This window comes from Uranotaenia lowii, chromosome 1 (genome assembly GCF_029784155.1).
Source record: "Uranotaenia lowii strain MFRU-FL chromosome 1, ASM2978415v1, whole genome shotgun sequence".
Lineage (NCBI taxonomy): Eukaryota > Metazoa > Arthropoda > Insecta > Diptera > Culicidae > Uranotaenia > Uranotaenia lowii.
This window is the reverse complement of record NC_073691.1, coordinates 123,213,313-123,238,062: the sequence shown is the minus strand read 5'-3', so window position 1 is coordinate 123,238,062 and position 24,750 is coordinate 123,213,313. Positions and strand designations below refer to the sequence as shown.

General features: G+C 39.2%; 1 protein-coding gene across 1 annotated transcript; it reads right to left on the bottom strand.

Moving 5' to 3' along the window:
• Positions 1-1,548: 1,548 nt before the first annotated feature.
• LOC129737882 (fibroblast growth factor receptor homolog 1-like) lies at positions 1,549-24,750 on the bottom strand. The gene is made up of 10 exons (XM_055729046.1): positions 24,732-24,750; positions 22,723-22,849; positions 10,140-11,188; positions 9,815-9,999; positions 8,745-9,125; positions 3,030-3,270; positions 2,658-2,962; positions 2,400-2,593; positions 2,189-2,329; positions 1,549-2,122 (listed from the first exon to the last, which is right to left on the bottom strand). Exons 1-10 carry the CDS (start codon positions 24,748-24,750, stop codon positions 1,831-1,833), a joined length of 2,934 nt encoding a protein of 977 aa, XP_055585021.1. The 3' UTR covers positions 1,549-1,830.

Genomic DNA, 24,750 nt, shown 5'->3' with positions numbered 1-24,750 from the left:
TTGAACTTCGCAATATCATATTTCCAAAGCAATGGAAAACTCTCAACTTTTTTTAGAAAAAGTTTTTTTTTAATGTTGATTATGGGTATATTTGATCCCTAGAGTTCAAAACGGTATATTCTTCTTCTGAATGGATCGTGATCACTGCTGATTACAAGATTTCTAATATTTAACCAATAACTAATATTTATCCAACAACTATCTGAAGAAAAAGGCTAAAATAATTGATTCTCCCTTAATTATAGAAAATAGCGCCTTTAAGCATGCAATGTCTTAAGGGTTGAGACAAAGTTATAGAATTTTCTTCTTCTGACAGTTATAAATTGAGGAATGAAAACAAACATGACCAAAACAGTCAATTGGCATTCTATCTTGGGGTTTTGTTTGATTTTTTCCAAGGATTAGAGCTTTCTGAATGAAGTTTCAAGTCTCTTTCAATAGAGGATCAAGTCTCCCTTAACTTAAAAAATATATCATTTTTTTTACTCCCACGAAAATGCTTCTAGTTTATCTACGGTTTCAAGTATCGTTCTAATTTTTGGAGCATAGAAGCTTGAAGTTCGATGCTGTCAGAAAATGTAAAAGGGTGCGAGTTTCAATTTTTTTCTAAAAAGATAAGGCGAAAATAAGAAAAGGGGATAAAGTATCTCCACTCTCCCCTATAAAGATTGATAAAATTCTTTAGTGGCTCATAGAAAAAAATTCTCCCGTCATCGTTAAAAAAAACCCTAATATTAGACATATTTCATTTGTACTGTTTTATTCATGTAATGTATGCATGTTTACATTCATTGAAGCCTTTTGACTTGTTGGCTTTTCTCGTAACTTGTAATTAGTACATCGGTTATCAATTCGAGTTTTTTTGTTCTATTCAATCTTTTCTTGACATATAGATACATCCTTTCACGTAGTTGAGGAATTCCCAACAAAGTAGATTCCGATAGTTTGAATTAAATTTTCGACACAGTTCATAGATTTGCTTTCCAATACTGAAGTAGTCATTCGTTCTGCTTCCAATATAATACAAACATACATATTCGGACTCCTTCGCCTGTTTGGTTTAAGTTTTTTTTTAATCTTATTTAAACAAATATGTTTATTTTACGAATATTGCCACTGCAAATCTTTGACATGTATTTCTATCCACCTAACATGTATCTAACGTATAGTACGAAGATTTTCATTGCTCGCATAGTAAAAGTTCTTTTAGTGTATTAAATTAACTTTATTGCAAAACGGTCCTGTGTTAACTTTTAAAATACGCTTTGGTTCTCTGTTAGAAATAGGTTCTTAGAATGAAACATTCAAGCTGCTTTCATTGAATACGGTTCAATCTGCTAAGTTGTACATATTTACACAATGTCTGCATCCAGAATTTTGAGAATGAATAAAATGGTTTTTATATGGACACATTCAGTTTCGATATATGGCTTTTTTGAGACGTTCACGTGGCAGGGCTCCCTGACTAGTTGTTCCCGTATGGTTGAGCACTTGTCAACGCGGGACAGTTTATACCGTGCGGAATACGGTGAATATTTTGTTTTCTTCTTTCTAATAAATACAGTCTTGTGCTTTTTCCTATCAACTAAAAACCTTGTTTTGGAAGGTTCACACTCGCTGTCTCACACAATCATTCCGGTGACCTTCTTTTGCGCTGAATTTCTATAATACAATTTAGTTTCGATGAGTAAGTTTGATGGTTTTGATTGTATTTACATAAAAAGGATTGAGCCTCAAAGTTTGAGAGCATTCGTTCATAGGCTTATCCGCTTTTCTTTCGGGAAGTTTCTTTTTATTATTGCATGGGAGAGGATTGCATGTAACAGATCCTTAAAAAGTACTTTCGGTAGTGTGGTTGATGTGATGGTGATGTTTGAAAGGATACATCCGTACCCGTTCGCACCGGCGTCCTCCATCTACTTCATCATCGTCGTCTTCATTCTCATCGGATTCGTCCTCATCGTCGTCACTCGAGGGTGGTGTTTCAAGCAGGGGCAATCCCAGGTCGAGGTATTCCTCGTTAGACGTTATGCTCACCAATCGGTCCAGATGTTGAACGATATCGCTGAAGGTTGGCCGCTCTTCCGGTCGATAATGCCAACATTCGCGCATAAAAATGTATCTGTAAAGATTGGAATGTTGGGTAAATACACCTAGTATAGCTTTAGGAGTAATCAAGACCACTTACATATCGATCGAACATAGCGGCGGCTGCTCTAATCGTTTGCCCTTTTTAAGATGCTCAAGCAAATTGTCCCATGTTGGGATGGAAGAGTACGGATTACCACCAAGTGTCATTATTTCCCACAGAAGCACTCCAAAGGACCACCTAAACGAAAAAAAAAAAAGAAAACGAATTGTCATTTTGGTGAAGGGACTTATCAACTGCCAACACTTACACGTCGCTCTGGGAGTCGTAGAATTTCTCCTCAAGAGATTCCGGGGCCATCCATCGGATAGGAAGCTTGCCAGTGGTCGTTTTTCGGTAGTATTCTTGATTGTGGATGTCCCGAGCAAGACCAAAGTCCGCAATCTTCATCACATAGCCGTCACTCACCAGCACATTTCGAGCAGCCAAGTCACGATGGATACACTGTTGAAAACAGAAACATTAGGTATTTCGTCAATATATTTTGTTAATTGTCAAATATATTTACCCTTCTCGATGCAAGATATTCCATACCGCGAGCTATTTGATAGGCAAATGAAATCAATTCCTTCTGGGTGAGAATCTTCTTCTCCTTCTCTCCACTGACCATATCGTCGTAGTTTGCCGTCCCGAAGCGATGACTTCGGAGGAAGTCCTTCAAGTTACCATGGGGAGCGTATTCTACAATCACGTACAAGGGCCCATCCTTGCAGCAGCATCCCAGCAGGTTAATAATGTTCACGTGTTTTCCAATCATCTTCATGACCTCCATTTCACACACAAGATCCTTTACATCGGCATCCGTATGGCCCTCTGAAAAGCAACGCAAATAGCGTATGAATAACTTTGAAACATACCAACTCAACTCATTAACCCTTACCTTTCAGCATCTTCACGGCAACCACCGTCGAAGCCTGGCCCTTGACTAGCCCCTGAGCCTCGGCCATAACGACCTTACCGAAGGCGCCCTCGCCCAAACTCTTGCCCAGGATCAGCTTGCTCCGCTGGAATTCCCAGTTCAGATCGATCGGAAACTCGTACTCGGAGATCATGGTCGGGTCGCAATTTCCACTCTGGACTAGGGTTGAGCGCTGCTTTTCGATGCGAACGATGGGCATTTGCTGTGAAGGAAAGATTCTTTGAATATTCTGAACAAGCGCCCTTTTCTTTCAGTTTATGTATTTATTTATAATTATTATATCAACAGATCATATATTGATCCAAATGATATTTACAAATTAAGAGACTAACTACAAATACAAATCTACACTGAACTTAGAACACTAAGAATTCTTCTTCGGAATACAACCTTCGAAACGTTTAAATCAAAATGTTCTGAGAAGCGGTTAAAAGTCTTGATGAAGCCAATTATTGCAGAGTTGGCCCCGTAATTGTTTGGTCTAACAGGAACGAAGAGCTGAAGATCCCGATTCCTCAAACCACGAGGTCGGACGCTAAGTGGAAGAACTTCCATAAGTGCGGGAGAGTCGATTCTTAATGAAAGCAGATGGGCACCGAACCGCAGAAGCATATTCGAGGATCGATCCAACCAGACTGCAGTAAAGACTCTTCAGGCAGTAGATGTCCTTAAAGTCCTTCGTCATGCGGAAAAAAACCCAGGCTTCTGGAGGCTTTGTCAACGATATAGTTGGTGTTATTCTTAAAATCCAGCCGCGCTTCGAGGATCACACCAAGATCTTTCACGTGTAGAGCTCGAGAGATTGCATCGTTTCCAAGGAAAAAAACTGCTGAGAACGGGCGTCGTTTGCGGGAAAATGATATTACTACACATTTACTACGGTTTATAGGTACGCGATTGGCATCACACCAGGAGGCAAAGAGGTTAAACTGGTTCTGCAGGAAGTTCACATCTTCGGAGACATTGATAGAGTAGTATAGTTTCAAGTCGTCGGCGTACGCCAATTTTGGTCCATTGAGGTGTTGCAGCACGTCATTGAAGTAGATTAGGAATACTAACGGCCCTAAATGACTTCCCTGAGGCACGCCTGATGAAGCTGAGAACTGCCTGGAAAAACAGTTACTCGTACGAACTGGCAATTTGCGTCCAGTAAGGTAACTGCGGAACCAGCCAATAAGAGAACCACAAAATCCTAAACGCGCGAGCTTTTCGATGGCAATATCATGGTTCACCTTGCCGAATGCGGCAGACAAATCGGTATAGATGGCATCAGTTTGGGATTTCTTTGCAAAGCAATCATGCACAAACGAGGTAAAGGTTAGTAAGTTAGATGTAGTTGAGCGTTGAGGCATAAATCCATGCTGGTCGTTGGAGAGGTTGTGCTTGCAGAATGGGATCTAAAACCACCAATTCGAAAAGTTTGGCTATAGCAGCACACAGAGCTGAAAATTCCTCGGTAATTATTAACATCTTTCCTATCTCCCTTTTAATGAACCGGGAACATGTAAGCTTCTTTCCACAGTGAGGGGAAGGTGGCCTGGTCAAGCGAAGCTTGGAAGATAAGCCTGATAGGAGTCAGCAAAGAAGGCATAAAACGCTTCAGGAAGGTAGCTGGTATCCCATCCGGGCCCGTAGAGAAGGAGTTTTTGAGCTTAGTGGCTGCTTTAGAGATGGTTGTGTCCTCGACTGTAATACCGTTTAAAGAAAAGCCCAGTGGTGAAACACTCCTGATGGCACAATTCAGTTGGTCGTCGGTTATTGAAGATGTATCAAAGATGCTCGAGAATTTATTGGCAAAGAGATAGCAGATTCCGGAGTTAGAGTTCGCCATGATGCCATTCAGGAACATGCAGGATGGAGTTCCAGGTTCATTCCGCTGATTCTTGACGTGATTCCAGAAGGATTTTGGGCTAGTCTTGAGGTTTTGCTGAATTCGACTAAGATGATTATGATAGCTACGTTGGCAGGCTTTTTTTTAGGCGGAGTTGAGTTTGAGATATTCTTCCTTGGTATGCGGAGATTTGTGGTTGTTGTAATTTCAAAGGGCACGCCTTATTGTCGTTTTCAGTTGTCGTAAAGCTGCTGTAGCCCATGGAGTCCGAGGATTAGAATTGGCGGTGCGTTTCGGCACTTGACGGTCGATTACGTAGTTGAGGATGTGCGAGAAAGTTTCGGCTGCAGCATTAGGGTTTGCTAGTTCGAGTTCGGATTCCCAGTCTATAGTGGCCAGTACGCGAGAAATGATATCGAAATCGGCGTTCTTATAGTCCAAGTAGAAGGGTGTGAGTTTATCAGCGGGGTTACACAATCTAGAGGTACAACCGACTTTCTGTATCTATAAATTCTCATGACACATCGAAAGTCTGGAAGAAATAAATGCAATATACCAGATATATAAAAGCTAAATGGTTAGATCAAAAACACGAGAAATCTTTTTCATTGTTATGAAACCACAACTTTAAGGAATGGGACCAACGTTACACAAGAGTTTTCAACCGGAAGCGTTCAGAGGACGTAAACCCTTATCGACATAGGTAAACGAAGCGCTTAATTTCCACATAAAGTTCTTGCTGCTCCATGTCTAACTAGTCAGAAACTTCTTGTGCATGGTGTACCGAAGTTGTGTGCTGATGATAAAGCACTAGCCCGCGGCAAAAATTGAATTTAGGATCCCATATGTTTTTTCGATATCTTTTGGGCTACCAAGCGTCATCGTAAAGTATGAGATGATTTGGTTGATTCATTCCGAGTACCTAAGCGCAACGAGTTTTAATTTTGTACGGAAAACTTAAATTTTGTATAATAATTCATCCAGAAAATTCAGACAACCTTGAAGAGGATTTTTTTTAATTTATGGATATTGCCCAATTTTAAGCTTTATTTTCTGCCAATATCAGAAGAAGCAGTATTTCCTGACACAAGTTATAAAAAATTCAAAATGAAAATTTCAAAGTCAAATGAAAAATATAAAAATTCCATGGTGTGTTTTCGCCAAGCTTCTTTAAATATACAAATTTATCGACTATATGCGATTTCTTATATTCATCCATCCGAAGAGATGAACCAGCTGAAAGCTGGAAATCTCTATAATAAAGACATTAAAAAAATTATATTCATCCTATGATTACTCTGCTTCTTATGTCTGTTCCAGAAATTTAAAGGACTCCTAATGTTAACGGTCATTTTGAAAGGAACTTTTTTTCGAGTTCTACTGGCTGCGTCCTTTTGTTTACACATTTCTGTACGTGATAACATAAAAAAACATTCAGTATGTGATTACATTTCAAAATGCGTGGTCTTACTCCGGAGAAGAGAAAAAGTATCGTGCACAAGTGGTGTGTTGTGACTTTGTGAGTGGAATCTCATTGAGAAAATTGGCCAAAGAAGAGGATGTGAGCATCGGAGCGGTACGGACAGCTGTTAAAAACTGTGATGAACATTGTACATTTGAAGATGAACCGAGGAGTGGTCGAAAATCTGGTCTTGTAAGGCCTGCTATCGACAAAAAGGTCAGGGATGCCTACAAACAGAAACCATCGGCTTCCGTTCGGGATGTGGTGAGAAAAGTCGTGACTTCAACATCTAACTTGATGAGTGCTAAAGATTGACTTGGGCTCAAGACGTACCGGAAGCAGAAAAAACCTAAAAGGAATCCAAATCAAGGCGTTTCTGTCAAACCAAGAGCCCGATTGAACTGTATGAATCAATATTTTGCAAAAGTTCTGGGTGTATTTTCATGAACGATGAAACGTACGTGAAATTAGACTATAAAATCCTTCCTGGGCCACAATTACGTCTCTGTACGCAAGGACAAGGATATTGCGGCAAAATATCTTGCACGTACGTCACATCGGAAACAATGAACACCCAGAACTATATCGAAGAATGCCTCCAGAAGCGTTTATTGCCGATAATTAAGCAGCATGATGGACCCATCATATTTTGGCCCGATTTGGCATCATGACATTAAGCCAAAGACACACTAGGGTGGTACAAAAGCCAAAACGTTTGTTTTATGCCAAAAAAAACAGGAATCCGCCAAATTGCCCCGAGGCACGGCCAATCGAGACAACAAAAAAATAAGGCGTATTTTTTTTATTGTCATATTTTCATTATTATTCGTCTCACGACATATCCAACTTGATGAACAACATTTCTCAAATTCACCCGTTCAATGGCAATCGTTCTCCAATTCCTGAGGCACCCCACTTTCCAGGGTTTTTAATAGATTTTACCTACGAAGCTTGCAGCTGTGTATTGTCGCACTATTCTATTCAGGAAAAGGTAATGCTTATTGTAATTCTCCAATTGGAAGTTATCTCAGAATTCTTTTGGGATATTTTAAAAAAAACGAACACACATACATTGGATCTAAGTGAAACTTTATGTTTCTTCAATGAGATATTCTTTCCTTAACTCTTAGAGTCTTAGCGTCTTTCGAAATTTTGATGGCTAGCATTTTACAAATGCTGAAACCACCAGACCACAGAAAGTTGACTATGTAAATATGCCATAACCTCATGAACATTTGCGTAGATGACTTGAACTCTAACCAGTACGCCAAAGACGCGCTGGCCCTATGGACCCACAAGCAACAGCGGTCGAGAAGACTTAGCCCTCGCACAATGTGTAACATGCACACGACGCTCATTAGACCGGTTGTCCTTTACGGGCACTAGACGTGCAAATTGCTCGAGGAGGACCTGCGCAAACTCGTAAATTCGATTCGGAAGTATGGAGAGGATAGTAGCTTTGTGCGCTTAAAAAAATCTGGGCGGAAACCGGGTCCGGTGGACAAAACGTTGGACCGGAAAGCGTGCTTACGCCAGTAAGAAAACTGCCTCAGTTCAGGATGCGGCCAAAAACGTGGATCCCTTCTCGGCACTGACCATCGTACCAAGGAAAGATAGAGTCTAAAAACATATACCTAAGACGCAGAAAAATCGGTCTGTTTCCGTCAAACCAAGAGCTCGTAAATTATATGATCAACTGCTGCTTGCGTTATCAACGACGAAACATATTGCAAGTTTGATTACGATACGTTTCCGGGTAACCAATATTATTCTGTTTGGGATGGCCAAAGCATTGACGAAACGGTGACATCAATTTTTACCGAGAAATTTGATAAAAAGTAATGCCCTAAAAAGGATAAACAAATAATAGAACCTTCAGGTCCGTCCGACGTCTTTTTCAGGGAATTGAATCCTTTTTAACTTTAAAATATACGGAATATTTTCTAAGCAGAGAAAAACGATCTGTTAAGTTTAATAAGAGCGCGTACTTTATTTGGTCCAGTGCTGTATAACGCTAGAAAAGCTTAATTTAAACTAGAAAAATAAAGTTCGATCACCTTAACTTGAAGCCATATGTGAGTGTTATTTTGGAAATCTATGGGATGGAACAACTGACACTGCTTGTGCGTCTTGTACAGTTTTCCCTCACGTGGGAATTGATATGTTATTAAAAGTTTGACAAAGAAAAAAAAAATACCGACTAGTGCTAGAAGCCTATGGCGATCATACCAGACACTGATTTTTTTTTTATAATAATCTGTCTCAAGTACGCGTTTCAGTTCAAGTGCAGAAGAAAATGCTACCCTTAGAGAGACCGCTACAGTGTTTGTTTACAATTAAAAACCTTTTTACCCAATAACCATTCCGAGAACACTACACTTACCATCGCCTCCGTCACCCCGGGGATGCTGTTTTCGATGGCCGGCTGTTTCAGAACGATCACCTTCTTGGTCCACTGGTTGACGTGCTCCATCGCTCGGTGTTTCATCTTTTCCCGCTTGAGTTTCTTGCACACGATGACCACGATGATGGCCAGGACCATGAAGCACCCGGACAGTACCACGGTCATGATCATGATCAGCGTCGAGTGGGGCCGAACCGGATGTGCTGTGGGGGCATCGTCAGCCGGTAGCTCATCGACCACCGACAGGTAGGCACTCTCGTAGGACGCTCCCAGGGTGTTGGCTGCCACGCACGTGTACCAACCTTCGTCCACGTGGGTCACATTTTCGATCGTCAGTATTTCGGGATTGTCGAAGTCACGCTGTTTTGGAATACAGAGATTGATTTGATGTTCTTGTTGTCTATGATGATTTTGAAAATGTTGCTTACTTTGCGTTAGACGTTAGTAAATTTTTTTTTCTGCCATGCGATAAGTAACCAATAACTCGGAAATGTAGTTGGATATTGAACGGTTGCAACGCCATTTTCATGCATTTTTTCACTACTGTTAAAAACCATTCTGTTGTCATTACTTATTGTTGATTAATTTTCGATTAAATGAAGATTATTACGGTTGTTAGGTCTAGAATAACCCAAAGGTTAATATTATGTTATACAGTGTATTGCCCAAAAGAACCATCACCTTCTTATTCTTAATAAAAGTACAGTTGGCACAGGTCCCATTAGCTCTAAACCATTGGCGTATCATGGTAAGATCACTGAGCACCTTGCACTCGAATGAAGCATTACCACCGACGATGGCGGTAATGTTCTTGGGCGCCGTGGTGATAATCGGCTTGTGGTTGACCCGATCTGCAAAAAATAGGAAGAATACGTGGTGGTGTTCAAACAAAACAAAAAACCTTCACCTTAACCATAAATATTACAATAGACCGATGAAATTGAAAGAGAAAACAATCATTTAAACACATTTCTACCTCCGGTATGAATTATGTGTACCATCACCTACGTATACCAACACCTCGATAAATCGAAACTGTATTTAAGTACCTCCAATTTGGTAATGTTTTCTGGTATTTCCGGCTGCATCGTATCTGTGATGTGGAACTTGATCCACTCAATGTGCGGCTCTAGATCGGAAATGGTTCGACACTCGAATGTGGCCGTGCTATTGACCAGAACAGTGATATTCGTGAGAGAACCTTCCTTTATGTATGGCCGGGCTGGGAAACGATCTGTTTACGATTGTCGGTAGATGTTTGTTAACAAATACGGTCATAAAGTTCTAAGTAGAGACGTTGTTTGACAAATCTTGTTGTCTTTTGATGGGAATCCTACACATAATTCAAGATACAAAATTTAAACCAAATCTTACCTTTCACTTCCAGCTTGGTAGTGAAGCTGATGCACCCGAAGCTGTTGCACACGTTGCAGGTGTACGCGCCCGAATCCTTGGGAACCAGATCTTCCAACACGATCGACCACTTGGCGTACTTCACCACACCCATGTTACGGAAAATCTTCTCGTTGTCCTTAGTCCAGGTAATGTTAGGCATGGGATTGCCATCTGCTGGACATCTCAAGCGAACCATATTGCCGGAAGGCTTGGGCACCAGCGCGATCATGTGCTCATGTTTCGTGAAAAACGGAGGTCCAGGTTGAAGTTCACTATTATGCGTAGTCACAACTGAAGGCTGTCGATCCGTTGTTTCACCATCGGCACTCGATTGCTTCTCCAACTCACCGTCGACCTCTTCATCATCTTCCAAATCTTCGTCGTCAGCCGAATCGTTGTAGTCTTTATATTGAGCATCGACATCAACATTGTCTTCCGGTTCTTCACTGTTGGACAATTGCGAGTGACTTTCCATCTTATTGTACTCGATGTAGGAATCCTTGGGGTCATCCATCACTTCCAAATGTGTAGTCGAATTCACACAGACTAATCCATTACAGACCTTACACACATAAACCCCAGCATCCTCGAATTCCAGTGAGGCCAAGTGAAGGGACAGTTTGTTGCCGATCTTCGTTGATTGGACCTCTCCATCCTTGAGCCAGCTCAAAGAAAATTTGGGCTCCCCGGCCACCTCACATTTCAGCTTATGGCTATCGCCGACTTTCTTGGCCACAGTAATCACCTGATCGCTACGGCCCACTACAAACCTTGGCGGCCCTTCACTTAGCTCATTATCCACGATTTCCAGGGGGCTTGAACTGCTGGTGTGAGCTGCGGTATGAAGACTTTTCTTCTCCAAATTGGCAACCCGAGGACTGCCGCCGTTTCCCGGCGAATCGCTCTGATACAGATCGGCAGCATCGTGCTGGCTGAACACCGAAAGCGTTAGGTTTGACCACTCGTTGAACTCCGAACCGCACGAGTAGTAACCGGCATCCGATTTTTTGATCGAGTTGAATTTGAGTCTGGAAAGCAGCGGAAAGATGGGACTATGTTATTCTTGATTTGAATATATAGTTGATATAATTAGCTGAGTTTAGTAAAGTTAATATAAGTCTAATAGGGTGAGAATCGGTCAAAAACAAAACTTGTTTTTTATTGATATTTTGATAAATAAACGAAATACTGACCAAATAGTTGAATAAAGTGACAGTAGACATTTAGTATAGCCTTTGAATGAAAGAATTTTGATTTAGGAAACATGTAGTTGATTGAAGATAAGATTTTCAATTTTCTTTGGTTCATCTCTTGAAGTTCCTCATGTTTTCTTCAATTCAGTATGAAAAACGAAATAATAGAAAAGTTTGGAGTAAAACACGTACTGAAGGCGGGTCTAGGATAAGGCTGCCAGTATTTTTTTCAGCAGGTATCCGGGCTGAACAAATGCGGGCTATTTTATCTAAAAACTTGGCAAAATCCGGGTATTTGATTTCAAAATTGACGACCAAAATACGGGCAAATTTAGTCCAGTTCCAGAAATTACACAACTAAAATCAAGAAAACAAAAGTTGTAAAAAAAATTTTAATCGGATTTTATTGACCGTATTTTAGGCTTCCAAATCCTATTCATAATTATTTTTTATTAAAACTTGTTCTAAAAATTTCGTTTTGAAGGTATAAATAAAATATTTTACAACACAATTTGCTTTTTTTTTGTTTGATTTTCCAAATAAAGTGAATAAATCCAGGCAACCGGCTCGAGCAAGACTGTTCCCAAATTTTATATTAAATATCCGGGCAAACCCGGATAAAACCAGGCCATCTGGCAACCTTAGTCTAGAAAGTAAACCTTAATGTTGAGTTGTTTTTCGTAGTCAAGGTAAATTCTCGAGAAAAAAAAGTTTGACTACAGATGCACAATCGTTATGCTTTGATAAAAAAAGGTGAAAATTTTGTTTGGACAAAACCTAAAATAATTACAATTCATATTTTGAAGTTTTGATAGAAAAAAATGATGCAAAAATATGTCAACTAAAAGTAATATTGAAGGAATTGGATTTAAAAAAAAAACTTTGATGAACAAAGCTGCTCCAAAATATGAAATCTGATTTTGGGTGAAACACCGTAGCTTCTTCAGTCATTTAAACATTCTGCAATCAACGATCATATTTTGCACTCCACACCACACCACCTCGAAAACAGAACCTCTTCAAGAATTTTGAAATATTTTTGAAACATTATCGATGACGATACTTATAAATGTTGTTACTGATAAAAAGCAGCGGCTATATCAGCCAAGGCTAGGTACTCTCAGAGTACAGAACCACAGGGCCAGCAGGCCACTGGGTAACCAAGGACTTCACGGATAAAATACACAAAAACGGAAATTTCATGTCTCTAGGTATTTTTATTAATGTTTTTTGCGGCGTGTTGTCTGTCTGTTACTTGGCCTGTGAAAGTGATCACTAACCGTAATGTGCTGCTGGTGGTGTTGCGTCGCGTCGCGACATCGTGGTTCCGGAAGCAGGAGGGCCGTCGATGTATTGGCGTATCGACGGGCTGACGAAACCGTCGGCGTCAGCGGGCGTTGCTGGACTCGGTCGCTGCAGGCGTCTTCCTTCGTTGGCGGTTAATCGGCCTGCCCACGAGAGTGCCCAGTTTTCTGACAGGCCGAGAAGGGAAGTCCTCTTTATGAATTAGAGTTCCGCCGAACGCGAGGACGATGATGCTGGTCTTTTACGTTTAGACGCGAGACCACTAAGGGTCTGCGGGCCGATCCGTGTAGAAGTAGAACACATATCTCAAGGATGAAATCCTTGGATGTTCACGAACACTGTACGGAAACCGACTTAACTCGCGGACGGCTGTTATAGAAGAGAGCGAATTTTCCGGAAGCAAGCTCCCTTTAAGCCTTAAAATCTCTTTTCTTTCCTACTTTTCCTCCTCTCTTAATTGACAGCAGCCAGCAGTAAAAATGTAGCCTACTGTGGTGCTCAATATCTTGTTATGAGACTGGACAAGGAACAAGAATTTTCTAGAGTTAAACATACAAAACTGCAAAATTAAAACAAAAATCAAACGATTTGTAAACAACCGGTTACAAAATCACTATTTAGAAGACAAATTTGCTATTCTTCACTAGACTGAGTCGATTTTAACTCACTTTTTTTAATTCCGTAGGTCTTTAGGTCTAAAAAGGTTGGTTTTGGTTATAAAGAGTAAGAAAAACTTAAGTTTCGAGTTTGTATGAGAAAATTTTGAATGTTATTCTGGAAAACGTTCAGGATTTTTCTTTTTGTTATTAAGCTGAGCCAGCTAAACTCTTTTGTGCCAATTTTTAGAATATTTAACGAGAAATATCTGCTGATATTTTCGGACATCCATGCTTGAGGGAGGCTTCAAAGTGGGACATAAGTCCAGGGGTAATGACAATTCGATAAATGTCTACACTTTTGAAATGAATCCAGTTAAAAATGAGACTCATTATCTGCAAATCTGCAGGAATTATTCAAACATATTCAAATACCTGATCGAATATTAGTTGTCGAACAGGAAGAGCATCATAGATGATTTATGTCGTCTGTGGCAAAATCAAAATTTAGAAGGTTTGGCGTTTGCTTGTCAGTAAGCGGAAATTTTGTCTCCACTAGCTCCCTAAATATTAGCTAAGAAATTGTTTCGCTATCCAAAAGCTAGCGAACTAATAATTTTAAACAATAAGGGTATTAGCGTGTTTGTATCAGACACTGGCCATGATCATATAAATCTGAAACGAAACATTCCTGAACGCCTCAAATAATTCAAAATGTATTCAAATGGACAACGATCGACTTAACCGATCGTTACACAGTTGGCTATAGATGATTTTAATTTACTTCGCCTAACCTCAATTCTAGTCCGCTTTGGTAGCCATGTGCCGGCAGTCCGTTAGCAACTCACCGGAGTAAATCATAATATTAAATTCTAAAAAAAACCTGCTCCAGATGTACCAACTGATTGTTTATCTAAACTCAGCTTCGAGTATATTATTCGGATGTAAGAGCGAAGGTAGGTACCTTCCCAAAAAGAAATGTTTAATTTCTCCGATTGCCCAAATAAACAATGACTTTTTCGGACCCATTTTTTTTATTATGAAACACTCGTCGGAGTGAGCGAACCCGGTTTTTGTTGTTTAGATTGTGGGGAAGGAAGAACTGCTAGCTTAACTTAAACTAAACTGTTAATTACATCTGGATTTATAAGTCCCGGTGACAGCTTTCTTATAGCTAACAGTAACCTCGATCGACTCCACCACGGTTCGACTCGCGACGGAATGCATTATGCTATCATTGCAACCATCAATTTGTAATCCATTAGCAACAATTACCATTAAACACATACCACACATGTTTCTGCGGGGCGAATGCATCTCGACAGCTGCTACTGAGCCTGGGTAGTGTTGCTGACTTTCCTAAATCTCTACTTCCAACTCTCGCCAGAGGATGTTCGTTGCAAGTAGAAAACCAAATTCACTTGATCACAAATTCTCATCTGTCAAACAATGCAATGGCCCCTGGTCCATGTTTAGGGAAAACATCATCAATCGCCATTAAACCCATTTCGAACCCGAGCGAATATGTTGTAGGTATAAGATTCGCGTGGAGGCTAAACATCTCGATCTACTTCTGCGACCATCGAACGTCGTGGTCTCGCAATTTCTTCGCCTTGACCACGTTTTCCCATTCCCATCAATGTTGTTATCGAAAATCTACCACCGCACTGTGACCACAATAGGGACCAATAACAAACCATCATAGAATACGTCAACGGCATGTTAATTTATCGTTTCAACTCCTCAACATTGTCACGCTCAGTTTGACAGGCAGGCAGTGGTTTTGTGGTTGCCATCGCGACGTGGCTACCGTTTGGCGGTTAATCGGTCTGTCAAACTAGATTCCGCGCTCGACCAACCGGCCTGCCAGGAATGGGGTCCCGTCTCGAGGCGTTTGACTTGGCCGAATTGTTGGTAAGTTACACACATAGGATATGACGACGGTGAAGATGGCAAAGATGATGGGGAGGCCTTCCCAGCCCGGTTTCGGTTTCGATACACCCGCGATCTGTTTTGGTTAATAATAAAACTTCGCGTGAAATATGTCGGTATAGGAATTTGAAAACAACTTTAGAATACTTAAGTGGATTTCGATTCCGAAAATCGTTTCATTCGGCCTGAATGACTTCTGGTTATTCGTTTGAAAAAAAAAAGATACAACGTAGAGACAAATGAGCACATTTCGATCATTCCGATGGGACGACTTACAAACGTCTAGAAGTGTCTTGGAGTATCTGCTTTCAAGTGCTTACAATGGAGAAGCGGTTTTTTATTGGGTTAAGTGCGTCACGGTGTATTCCAAAATCCAAAGCAGGAGGATCCAAAAGTTACCTTAAGCGCTAAGGTTTTTTTTTTTGTTTTTTCTTCTTTTATTTTCAAACCAGCTGTAATAACCAACGTGCGATTTCGACGGTTAACTAAAATTACTGACATGGTACAGAACTGAAGAGAAGAAATTAAAAATAGAAACTGGTTGCAGCGGGAAATTCAAATAAAAAGGGGCGCGAGTATTATACTCTGAACAATGTTTGTAAACACTGCAATGGAATCAAATTGTAATGCGTGTACGGCGGAGAAACAACCTCCAAACCATTAGGTACTGGTCGCTTTCCAAGAATTCGAGAATCTGTTTTTTTGTTTTCATAATGATTTTCATATTCTATAAAATCACAAAAAAACTGAACATTCTAAAATAGTGTTTATTTTAATATTTTACATGTTAGTTTACAGAATATATAGTAAGTTTCAATCATTGAATATTATGAAAGCAGCAGATGAATGGCATGGCTGTTTTGAAAGCAGAACCATGGTTATAATTTTATTAACAATGTATGCTGTTTAGTTTACACAACTACAATTAATTACTATTAAATTTTTATCATTCACAGCTGTATTTTCACTGACAGTGTATTTCTCATGTCAAAAATTCTATGTGCATGATAATAAGTTGTTAATGTGATTATACAAGGGAACAGTATTTTCGGTCCCTAGGTTTAAATAACTGATATTCGAATATTTTGGCGTAGGATAAAAATTCATAGGCACCATTCGAGATATCAAATGAGTCTCAATTTTTTTATTTAAATAAAATTATACAATAATTTTAGGAATTACTCTATCTTTCATCATTTTGATGAAATTCAGTTGGCACGCAACTATTTATTAGATATTTTGTATCAAATGCCGCAAAATTAGGTTTTGCATAAGATTAGTTTAGGTATTATGTACTTTTTGAATTCTCGACAACATCGATGATCATGAGAATTAAGCCAAAGGAGTCAGATTTAGTGAACTGAGGGCCATTTATTTTTTATCCAAAAATCGTATTAAGTTTCCTGTATTCGGCTCTGTTAGTGTGCTACGGCTTTTCAATAACAAAAAGTTAAAAAAGTGTACACGCAAAATAATTTATAAATTATTTCTACGCGATTTTTCACGTAAACTAAGATTTTGATGCGTCATATCGATTCTACTTGAATCGACGCTTGAAACATTGAAACACAGTGTACCAAGTACTTTGTAGTAACCACAGTGTATCAAGGACGCCCAGGTAGTAACGACTTTACTTCCTCATAACTTACTTATGAATTTCACGTAAAGCCAAAGTGGATGATTTCAAATTTGTTTTGTGTATTTTTCTCCAGCTTGTGGTGGTAAATTCATATTGGAAAATGGAATTGTGGTCCGTCAGCTTACTTTGTGTAGGGGAGGTTTGGGTAAAATGGACACCCCCTTAAATCTTACTTATTTCTTTATAAAGTAGTGCAAACTTTATGGCCACCCTATCACAGAATCACTAGAGGCTATTAGATACACCCTATGGAACACGCAGCTGTCAAACACTGAAAATAATAAACAAAAACAAAACACACGTGCACTTTCTAGGTGGTGATATTGTTTTCGGCCTACAACAACTAACGTTTTTTAAAGTGTTAAACGCCTTTCCGCCGAGTTTTATGTACAAATATCTGTGTTCTTATCAACAGATATCATCTAAGATAAGTGTTTTTTTTTTTCAATTATTTTTTTGTTAAATTTGACTGTTTTAAAAAAAATATATAGTGCGGCAAATGGGGTTGGTAAAATGGACAGTGTTTATTTTCATTTTAACTTTCCAAATACTACAAGCTATTGAATTCAAGGTTATCTGGGACATGTCTGGACATTACAAATAAAGTTTACAGAACTTGGTCCCTAGTTTTAGATTTCCGAGTATTTAGAGTGGTCGCATGATGTTTTTTTTTGTATTACTCAGAATCTGGTTCCATTGGGTATACGGAACATGCACCGGGAATGTCTGGTCGTGACCAGTCTCTTGCTGTGCACTTGAAATTACCACACACAGAAAGATTTTTTCTATTCCGAGTTATTTGCGTGGACCCCCCCCCCCCCTCCCTTGACCATTTTACCCGCACATGTTTTTTCGCACAAAAAATGGATTTTAAAATAGTTTTGAAAAAACTTAAAAAATATGTACATTTTGGCTGTTTAATTAATTTTTGGTATCAACTATTAGTGGCTCATTGAATGTGTGCAATCCACCCAGTGCATTGTGGTGGCTCAAACGGAAAACGGTATCCCCAAAATTTTAATATTTGTTTTTAATATTTGTTGAGATACTCAATACTAAACTTAAAGTTTTATAACTCTGCACTGCATAGAGATAGAGCACATATAATTTCTGAAAAGTTTCATATTTTAATAATGTCTACAACTTTCTTGAACAAATTTGTCTCTATTCCGGCTCTATGTCGGCAACTAATCAGTATTACTTTAAAAAATCATGATGAAGCTCCGTTATTCATAGAGAATGTTTTATTATAAAACAAAATCTCCCATTTTCAAAACGTAAATAATAAATAATGATCATTTTAGCATTTTAGGAACGATTTCGATGTGTTTTCGGTCACATCTTACAAAAGTCGTAGTATTGCATCTATTTTGCACTTGTAAATTGTCTTCTAAAAGTTCTTCAAACAAGATGGAATTACAAAAACATTTTAATCAAACAGTGATTATATGAAATTCCATCATGTTTTTAAAACTCAATTTTGTTTGAAGAACTTTTGGAAGATAATTTATAGGTGGACTAGCTGATCCTATACGAACTCCGTTTCGCTTTGAATTTGGAATATGTCATGCACAGTTTGTATGAAAGTCAATTGCCGAACATTTTCTAGAAGCACTTCCGAATTCATTGTTAAGTAATAATTGCAAACATATTGGACGATTACTTTTTCTTTCGTCTGCTACTAAATTTGAAATCAGGAATCAATTGGCTGTGCCAAAAACCCCCGTGTATAAATTTTGACTCGATCGTTGCATAACAACGCAATTATTGACAAAATGGTAAACCCCTCCCGGTGGCCTCTTATACAATATTTGAACTTGATTGCCCTTTCCTCAAAACTCCCGTGTGCTTATTTTCATTGCATCCATTGCATAATAACGTCAATATGGCTAAAACAGTGAAAAATTAATTTATATCGACGACCCCTTTCGTCGACCCCTACCAAACCTGTGACATCTGAAATCGATTTCCCGTCCCTGAAAACTACCGTATGCAAATTTTCATCCCAATCCGATGTATAATAACGACGATATTGCAAAAATATTGAAAGGTTTATATGGACGACCCCCTTTGCCGGCCCCTTACACTGAATTTAGTACCTGAAATCCATTGCTCATCTCTCAAAACTCTCGAATACCAATTTTTGTCTAAATCCGATGTATAACAACGACAATATCGCACCAACAGTGAATAGTTAATATGGACGACCCCTTTGTTCGACCCTTGATTTTAGTTTGGATAAGTGAAATCATTTACTTGTCCCTAATAACTCCTATGTGCAAATTTCCACCCCAATCCGATGATAAAAACGTCAATATCACTAAAATACTGAAAATTTAATATGGACGACCCCTTATTCCGGCCCCTTACACTGAATTTGATACCTCAAATCGATTGCACGTCACTCAAAACTATCGTGTACCAATTTTCATCTGAATACGATGTATAATAACGTCAACGCATTTACAGCGAACAGGTAATATGGACGACCCCTTTGGCTGACCCCTTACACAAAATTTGACACCTGAAAACGATTGCTTGTCTTTCAAAACACTCATGTGCAAATTTTCAACACGATCCGACGAAAAGTAACGTCAATATCGCGAAAACAATACTTGACTTGTATAGACGACCCCTTTTAGAAGGGGTCATCCGAAAATCTGAAAATATTTTTCATCATTCCTGGTCCTAATGAGCATCCATGCCAAATTTCAGCCCTCTAGCTCTTAAGACGGCTGAGTCTATAGAGGACAAACAAACAAACAAACAAACAAACAAACAAACAAACAAACAAACATACAGAAATTGCTTTTTATATATATAGATGAACTGCAAAATAGAGCCAACACTAGACCTTTTCAAAAAAAATTGTTCCTAAAAAGCTTGAACAATCATAATTTTTGATTACGTCTAACTAATGAATGATTTTGTTCCAGTTTTGTTGTCCAATAAAGGGTGATACGGTCAAAATTTGGTCAAGGAAAAACGCGTGTAAATCGGTGAAACCGTTTATTTAAAAAATCAAATCCGAACTGCAGGGCCTTACGCTTAACCCCTGCCATCAGATTTTGTACAGCCACCTTGTCCACCTTCTTCGCCGCAGAAATCCAGTTTGCCTTGAACTGCTGCTCGTCCTTAGCAGGTTTTTTGGTCTTCTTTAGGTTCCGCTTGACAATAGCCCAGTATTTCTCAATTGGACGGAGCTCTGGCGTGTTGGGAGGGTTCTTGTCCTTGGGAACCACCTGCACGTTGTTGGCGGCATACCATTCCATGGCCTTTTTACCGTAATAGCAAGATGCCAAAACAGTACGGGCCAACCGTGTTTCTTCAGGAAAGGCAGCAGACGTTTATTCAAACACTCTTTCACGTAAATTTCTTGGTTGACAGTCCCGGAAGCTTTGAAAATGCTGCTTTTCAAGCCACATGTAGGGATGGCTTGCCAAACCAGATATTTCCTCGCGAACTTTGACAGTTTCATGTGCTTGAAAATATCTGCTACCTTTCCCCTTCCTTTTGCCGTATAAAACTCCTGTCCCGGAAGCTGTTTGTAGTCGGCTTTGACGTAGGTTTCGTCGTCCATTACCACGCAGTCAAACTCCGTCAGCATCGTCGTGTACAGCCTCCGGGATCGCGCTTTGGCCGTCGTATTTTGTTTATCATCGCGATTTGAAGTCACTACCTTCTTGTAAGTCGATAGTCCGGCTCGTTTTTTGGCTCGATGCACGGTTGTAGACGATACACCCAGCTTATTTGCGGCATCTCGGAGCGAGAGGTTAGGGTTTCGCTTGAAACTACCGGCAACTCTCTTTGTCGTCTCAGCGGCTTCCGGTTTTCGATTTCCCCCCGATCCAGACTTCCTGGTTGTCGACAAACGTTCCCCAAACACTTTAATTACATTTGTAACGGTTGATTTGGCAACTTTTAGCGATTTTGCCAGCCTTGCGTGCGAGTAGCTTGGATTTTCGCGATGAGCGAGCAAAATTTTGATACGCTGCTCTTCTTCCTTGGACGGCATTTTGACAACTGAAGAGTGAATTCCAAAATCAAAATAGGAGCAACATTCTACACACTCACACCTTCAAAATGAGGGGTGTTCAAGGTTTTTAAATGCAAAATTGAAAGAAATACGTCAAGTTGATATTGACCAAATTTTGACCGTATCACCCTTTACTGCAGTTATTAAGAACTCAAGAACATGTGATTTGAAATGCTTGTCGTTTGTATAAAAGCGGTTTTTCGTATATATCGTCCTAGTAATTTCATAACTCAGTTCTTTCTTTTCAATTTTTTCCATATGAATTTCAGACGTCTGAACCTTCTCTCACATTTATCAGCAAACAAATTTATGAATTAGTTTTTCTGTTTAGTTCTGAGTATTAACTTTTTCAAATTCATTGCTTGATTGATGAACATCCAAGCTTCTAGCTGTGTCGTTATGTAGTCATAAAATTAATCATTCAGCTTCCGCACCCCAGTCTTTGGCCCTCTCATTGATCACACAATTCCACAAAAGCAGCACGGAAGCATTCAATTATCGAAACGATGTTTCCATCAGCCTAAGTGTCAATATCTCCATCAACTCCTGCTTCCAATATCCTCCCGTCAACTCTTTCTCGGGTGATCTACTCCCCACTCAGAACGTTGATGGTATTCTGGGTAAGGAAAAAGACGTCCGGGCTGATGTCAATGACAGAGCGGAAAGATCTGTCCGTCTCGTCCGTATGTTGAATGGCTTGGTTGGTAGTGCATTTTCCAACTCATAAATCGCAATTTTATTGTTATTGTGAGGCGGATGTTTTCCCGATTTTCCGTCCGGGCTATTGGTACGCGACCGGATGGGACCGAGCAGGGGAACCAAAAGTCATAGGTTGATCTCGTAAAGGTTTCTCAGTTTTTTTCCTCCTACTTGCTAGGAGCTCGTTCATCCATCAGAGATCAGTCAGTCTGACTCAAAGTAGAAGCAAGAAAAAAAAAATGGAAGACGATCGCAGTTGATCAGTTCTTAGCCTCAAACAACCGAAACAAGTCGTTTCGAAGTTGATGGGGAAAACCGCGTTCAAAAGGTTGTATTTATGGTATGAGACTCTATCCGTTTTGTTTTCCAAACGATCATGGTGATGATGATGATGATGATCGGGGAAATGCATCGTTGTTGATTTTTTTTCTTCTGACTCGCTGTTGAAAAGTAACAGGAGGCACGTGGATCTCAGCGTGGTTTTTTGTTTTGTTTCGGTAACCAACGAGGAGTTGTCGCTCTGAAGACTTCGTTCTCGAGTAGATATGTTTATTTTGCTTTCAGCCACATACAATCAAACCGAGCATATGCTCGGTATGTTGTCAACTTTCCCTGCTAAAGATTTCTATGATATGACATAAACGCGTGCCTCTGATGTGACTCGGAAGTCACTTTTGGATGTCGCATAATTTATTGCAGCTATCAATCAAAGCGGAATTTAAGTTATGAATTTGAATTTGTCCTACGGGAAAATGTTTAGTTTTTCCAGCTTTGTGTTGTTTTAATTGTGTGCAGTTTCGGTTCAACCCGAAATTTTGTTTATAAGCATGTGTAATAAAAAATATACGAATGTGTTTTTTAAGGAAATTAAAATACACTTTAAAGATAATGCAATTTAGCGGAAAAAAAAGTTTTCGGCAAAGTTCGAGACTACTATATAATCGCAGGCTAAAATCTATATATTGGTATTGCTTGGCCCTTTCACGTCAGTTAGTTAGAAAATGAAAACAGTATTTTCAAAGTCCCTGAACCATAACTTGTTCCCTTAAAAGGACCTGAAAGCTACGAAACATCCAGGTCTTATTCTGGTCCTTAAACCGTGACCGAATCATAGTTAAATGTTGTTATATTTATGTAATGATTTCTTGAGTCTAAAACTTACGATTTTGCGCGTTTGGCGTCGGCCGTGATCCGTTTTCCATTCTTGTACCACAGAGGATCATCGAAGTTACACTTTATCAGGAGCTTCGAGTGCAGCGGTACCGTTTCTTTGACGAGCGTCCTGTGACCTGGAAACAAGAAGAAAAACACGTGAGCCAGTTTATTGTACGAAAGTAGTTTTTCAGTTCATCATTTCGAACAGCACAAATAAAGTCTATTTTAGCACCGTAAATTGAAAACGCCTTGGGATCATAAATTTTCTACGATCTTTGAAGATGCAAATGCCGCTGAAAAAAAAAACAACTAAATTCTATTTTAGAAAATTAAGGTGAAACCTGAAAAAGGGTGGCCCGATTGAAGAAAAAAATTTGACACATGTGCGGAAAATCAATGTTTAATACAACCTAACTCGGAAAAAGTTCTAAGAAAACGAGACGATACAGTTTTTGGAACGACTCCTCCCACTCTTTAAACCAGTAGGTCCCATATAAAATCAGTATAAAATAAAATAAATCTCATACAATTATCAAGTGATTCTCATTAAATCTGATACACTCTCGCTTAGTTTTGGTTAAATGATTTAACAGGATCGCCCCTCCCACATCTAACACGGGGGCCCATACAAAATCAATAAGAAATGAGCCGATTTGCCTCTTCTTACATCTTTCCAGCGCGTCAATCGTCAACATCAATCATGTTGATCTTCGCGTTATAATAAGCTGGATTCGATGTTCGTTTTTTTTTGTTCTATTTTGTTACTCCTGGAAAAAAGTGGCAGGTGGGAGTGGCAGTACATCCTCAGTGGACAAAACTGATGCTCACTCTTTTTGAAAATGTTCGATAACGGCGCCGGCTACGTCGTCCCAGCAAACATGAAATCTTATAAGAAATGATAATTTAAGTCGTTCACAATGGTGTTGCATAGTGAGTAGATCGTATAAAATGTCGTCTGAAGTCAGTTTAAATCGAATATCATAGAAAGTTCGCTATGATTGCAAATTTTTAAATGATTTTGCTCCCGCGCGGGCTTCAAGTGAGAAAATCATCGTCATGTTCTCTCTGCAACAAGCAGTGCATCCAGATGGCTAAAAATCAGACGAGAATTTATTAATAATGACCAATGAGAGAACTGGAAAATATTGTCACTGGCAACGATGATTTGAAGGCTATGAGAGCAAAATCTTGCCCTCTCTTGCATTTATCTAAAAGACACGAATATGGAGCCGGATAACGCCCAATTGGTGTAGTTTTCGTCGGTTTAGAAAGAAATGAAATTATTGTATGTGTATTGCCTCCACTTTGGCAGGTAAGTTCTGTTTTTTTTTCAACTTCATCCGATCATTCTATAATGTAAATGGAACGTGGAACGTATATCAAAACAGCATGAGTGAATAACTACAAAATTGTTTGCTGGGATCCCTACTAGGACAATGAGGATAAATGGAAGGAATGTTGAGCATATATCGAAATATTATTTTGAAAAAGTCAGCAGCAGGGATAAGTTAGTATCACCAGCAATGGAAACCGTCTATACGTCTGCAAATCCATTTCAAGTATTTCGGGAATGGTTGTGTTAGTAAAGAAAGGTATAGATCAGGATTCGTTTTGGTAAATGATGCGATCATATGTTTTCTTACACCTCCTATGCTCCTAAATATTTTCTCTAGAAACTCCCATTGCTTCCTATGAGGATTTAGGGGATGAATAACACGAGAGTGTTAAAATCCCAGAAAAACAAAAAAAAAAAAAAAAAAATCCTATGAGGATTTTATAAATAATCAAATTTTGATGATAATTATAACTCAACTAGCTGATCCCGTACGAACTTCGTTTCGCAAGCAATTTAAAAAATGTGATAAAAAAAGGTTATACTTTTCAAACAAAGTATAATTTTCCTTACACTGAATAAAAAATAGCTTTTCAGTAAGAATATTCTTATTGAAAAGTTTGAAAACCACCCCTATTAACAACGTATTTGTTTCTTTCCAAACCCCGTTCTTCTATTCTTACGTTTACCCATATTTCCCAT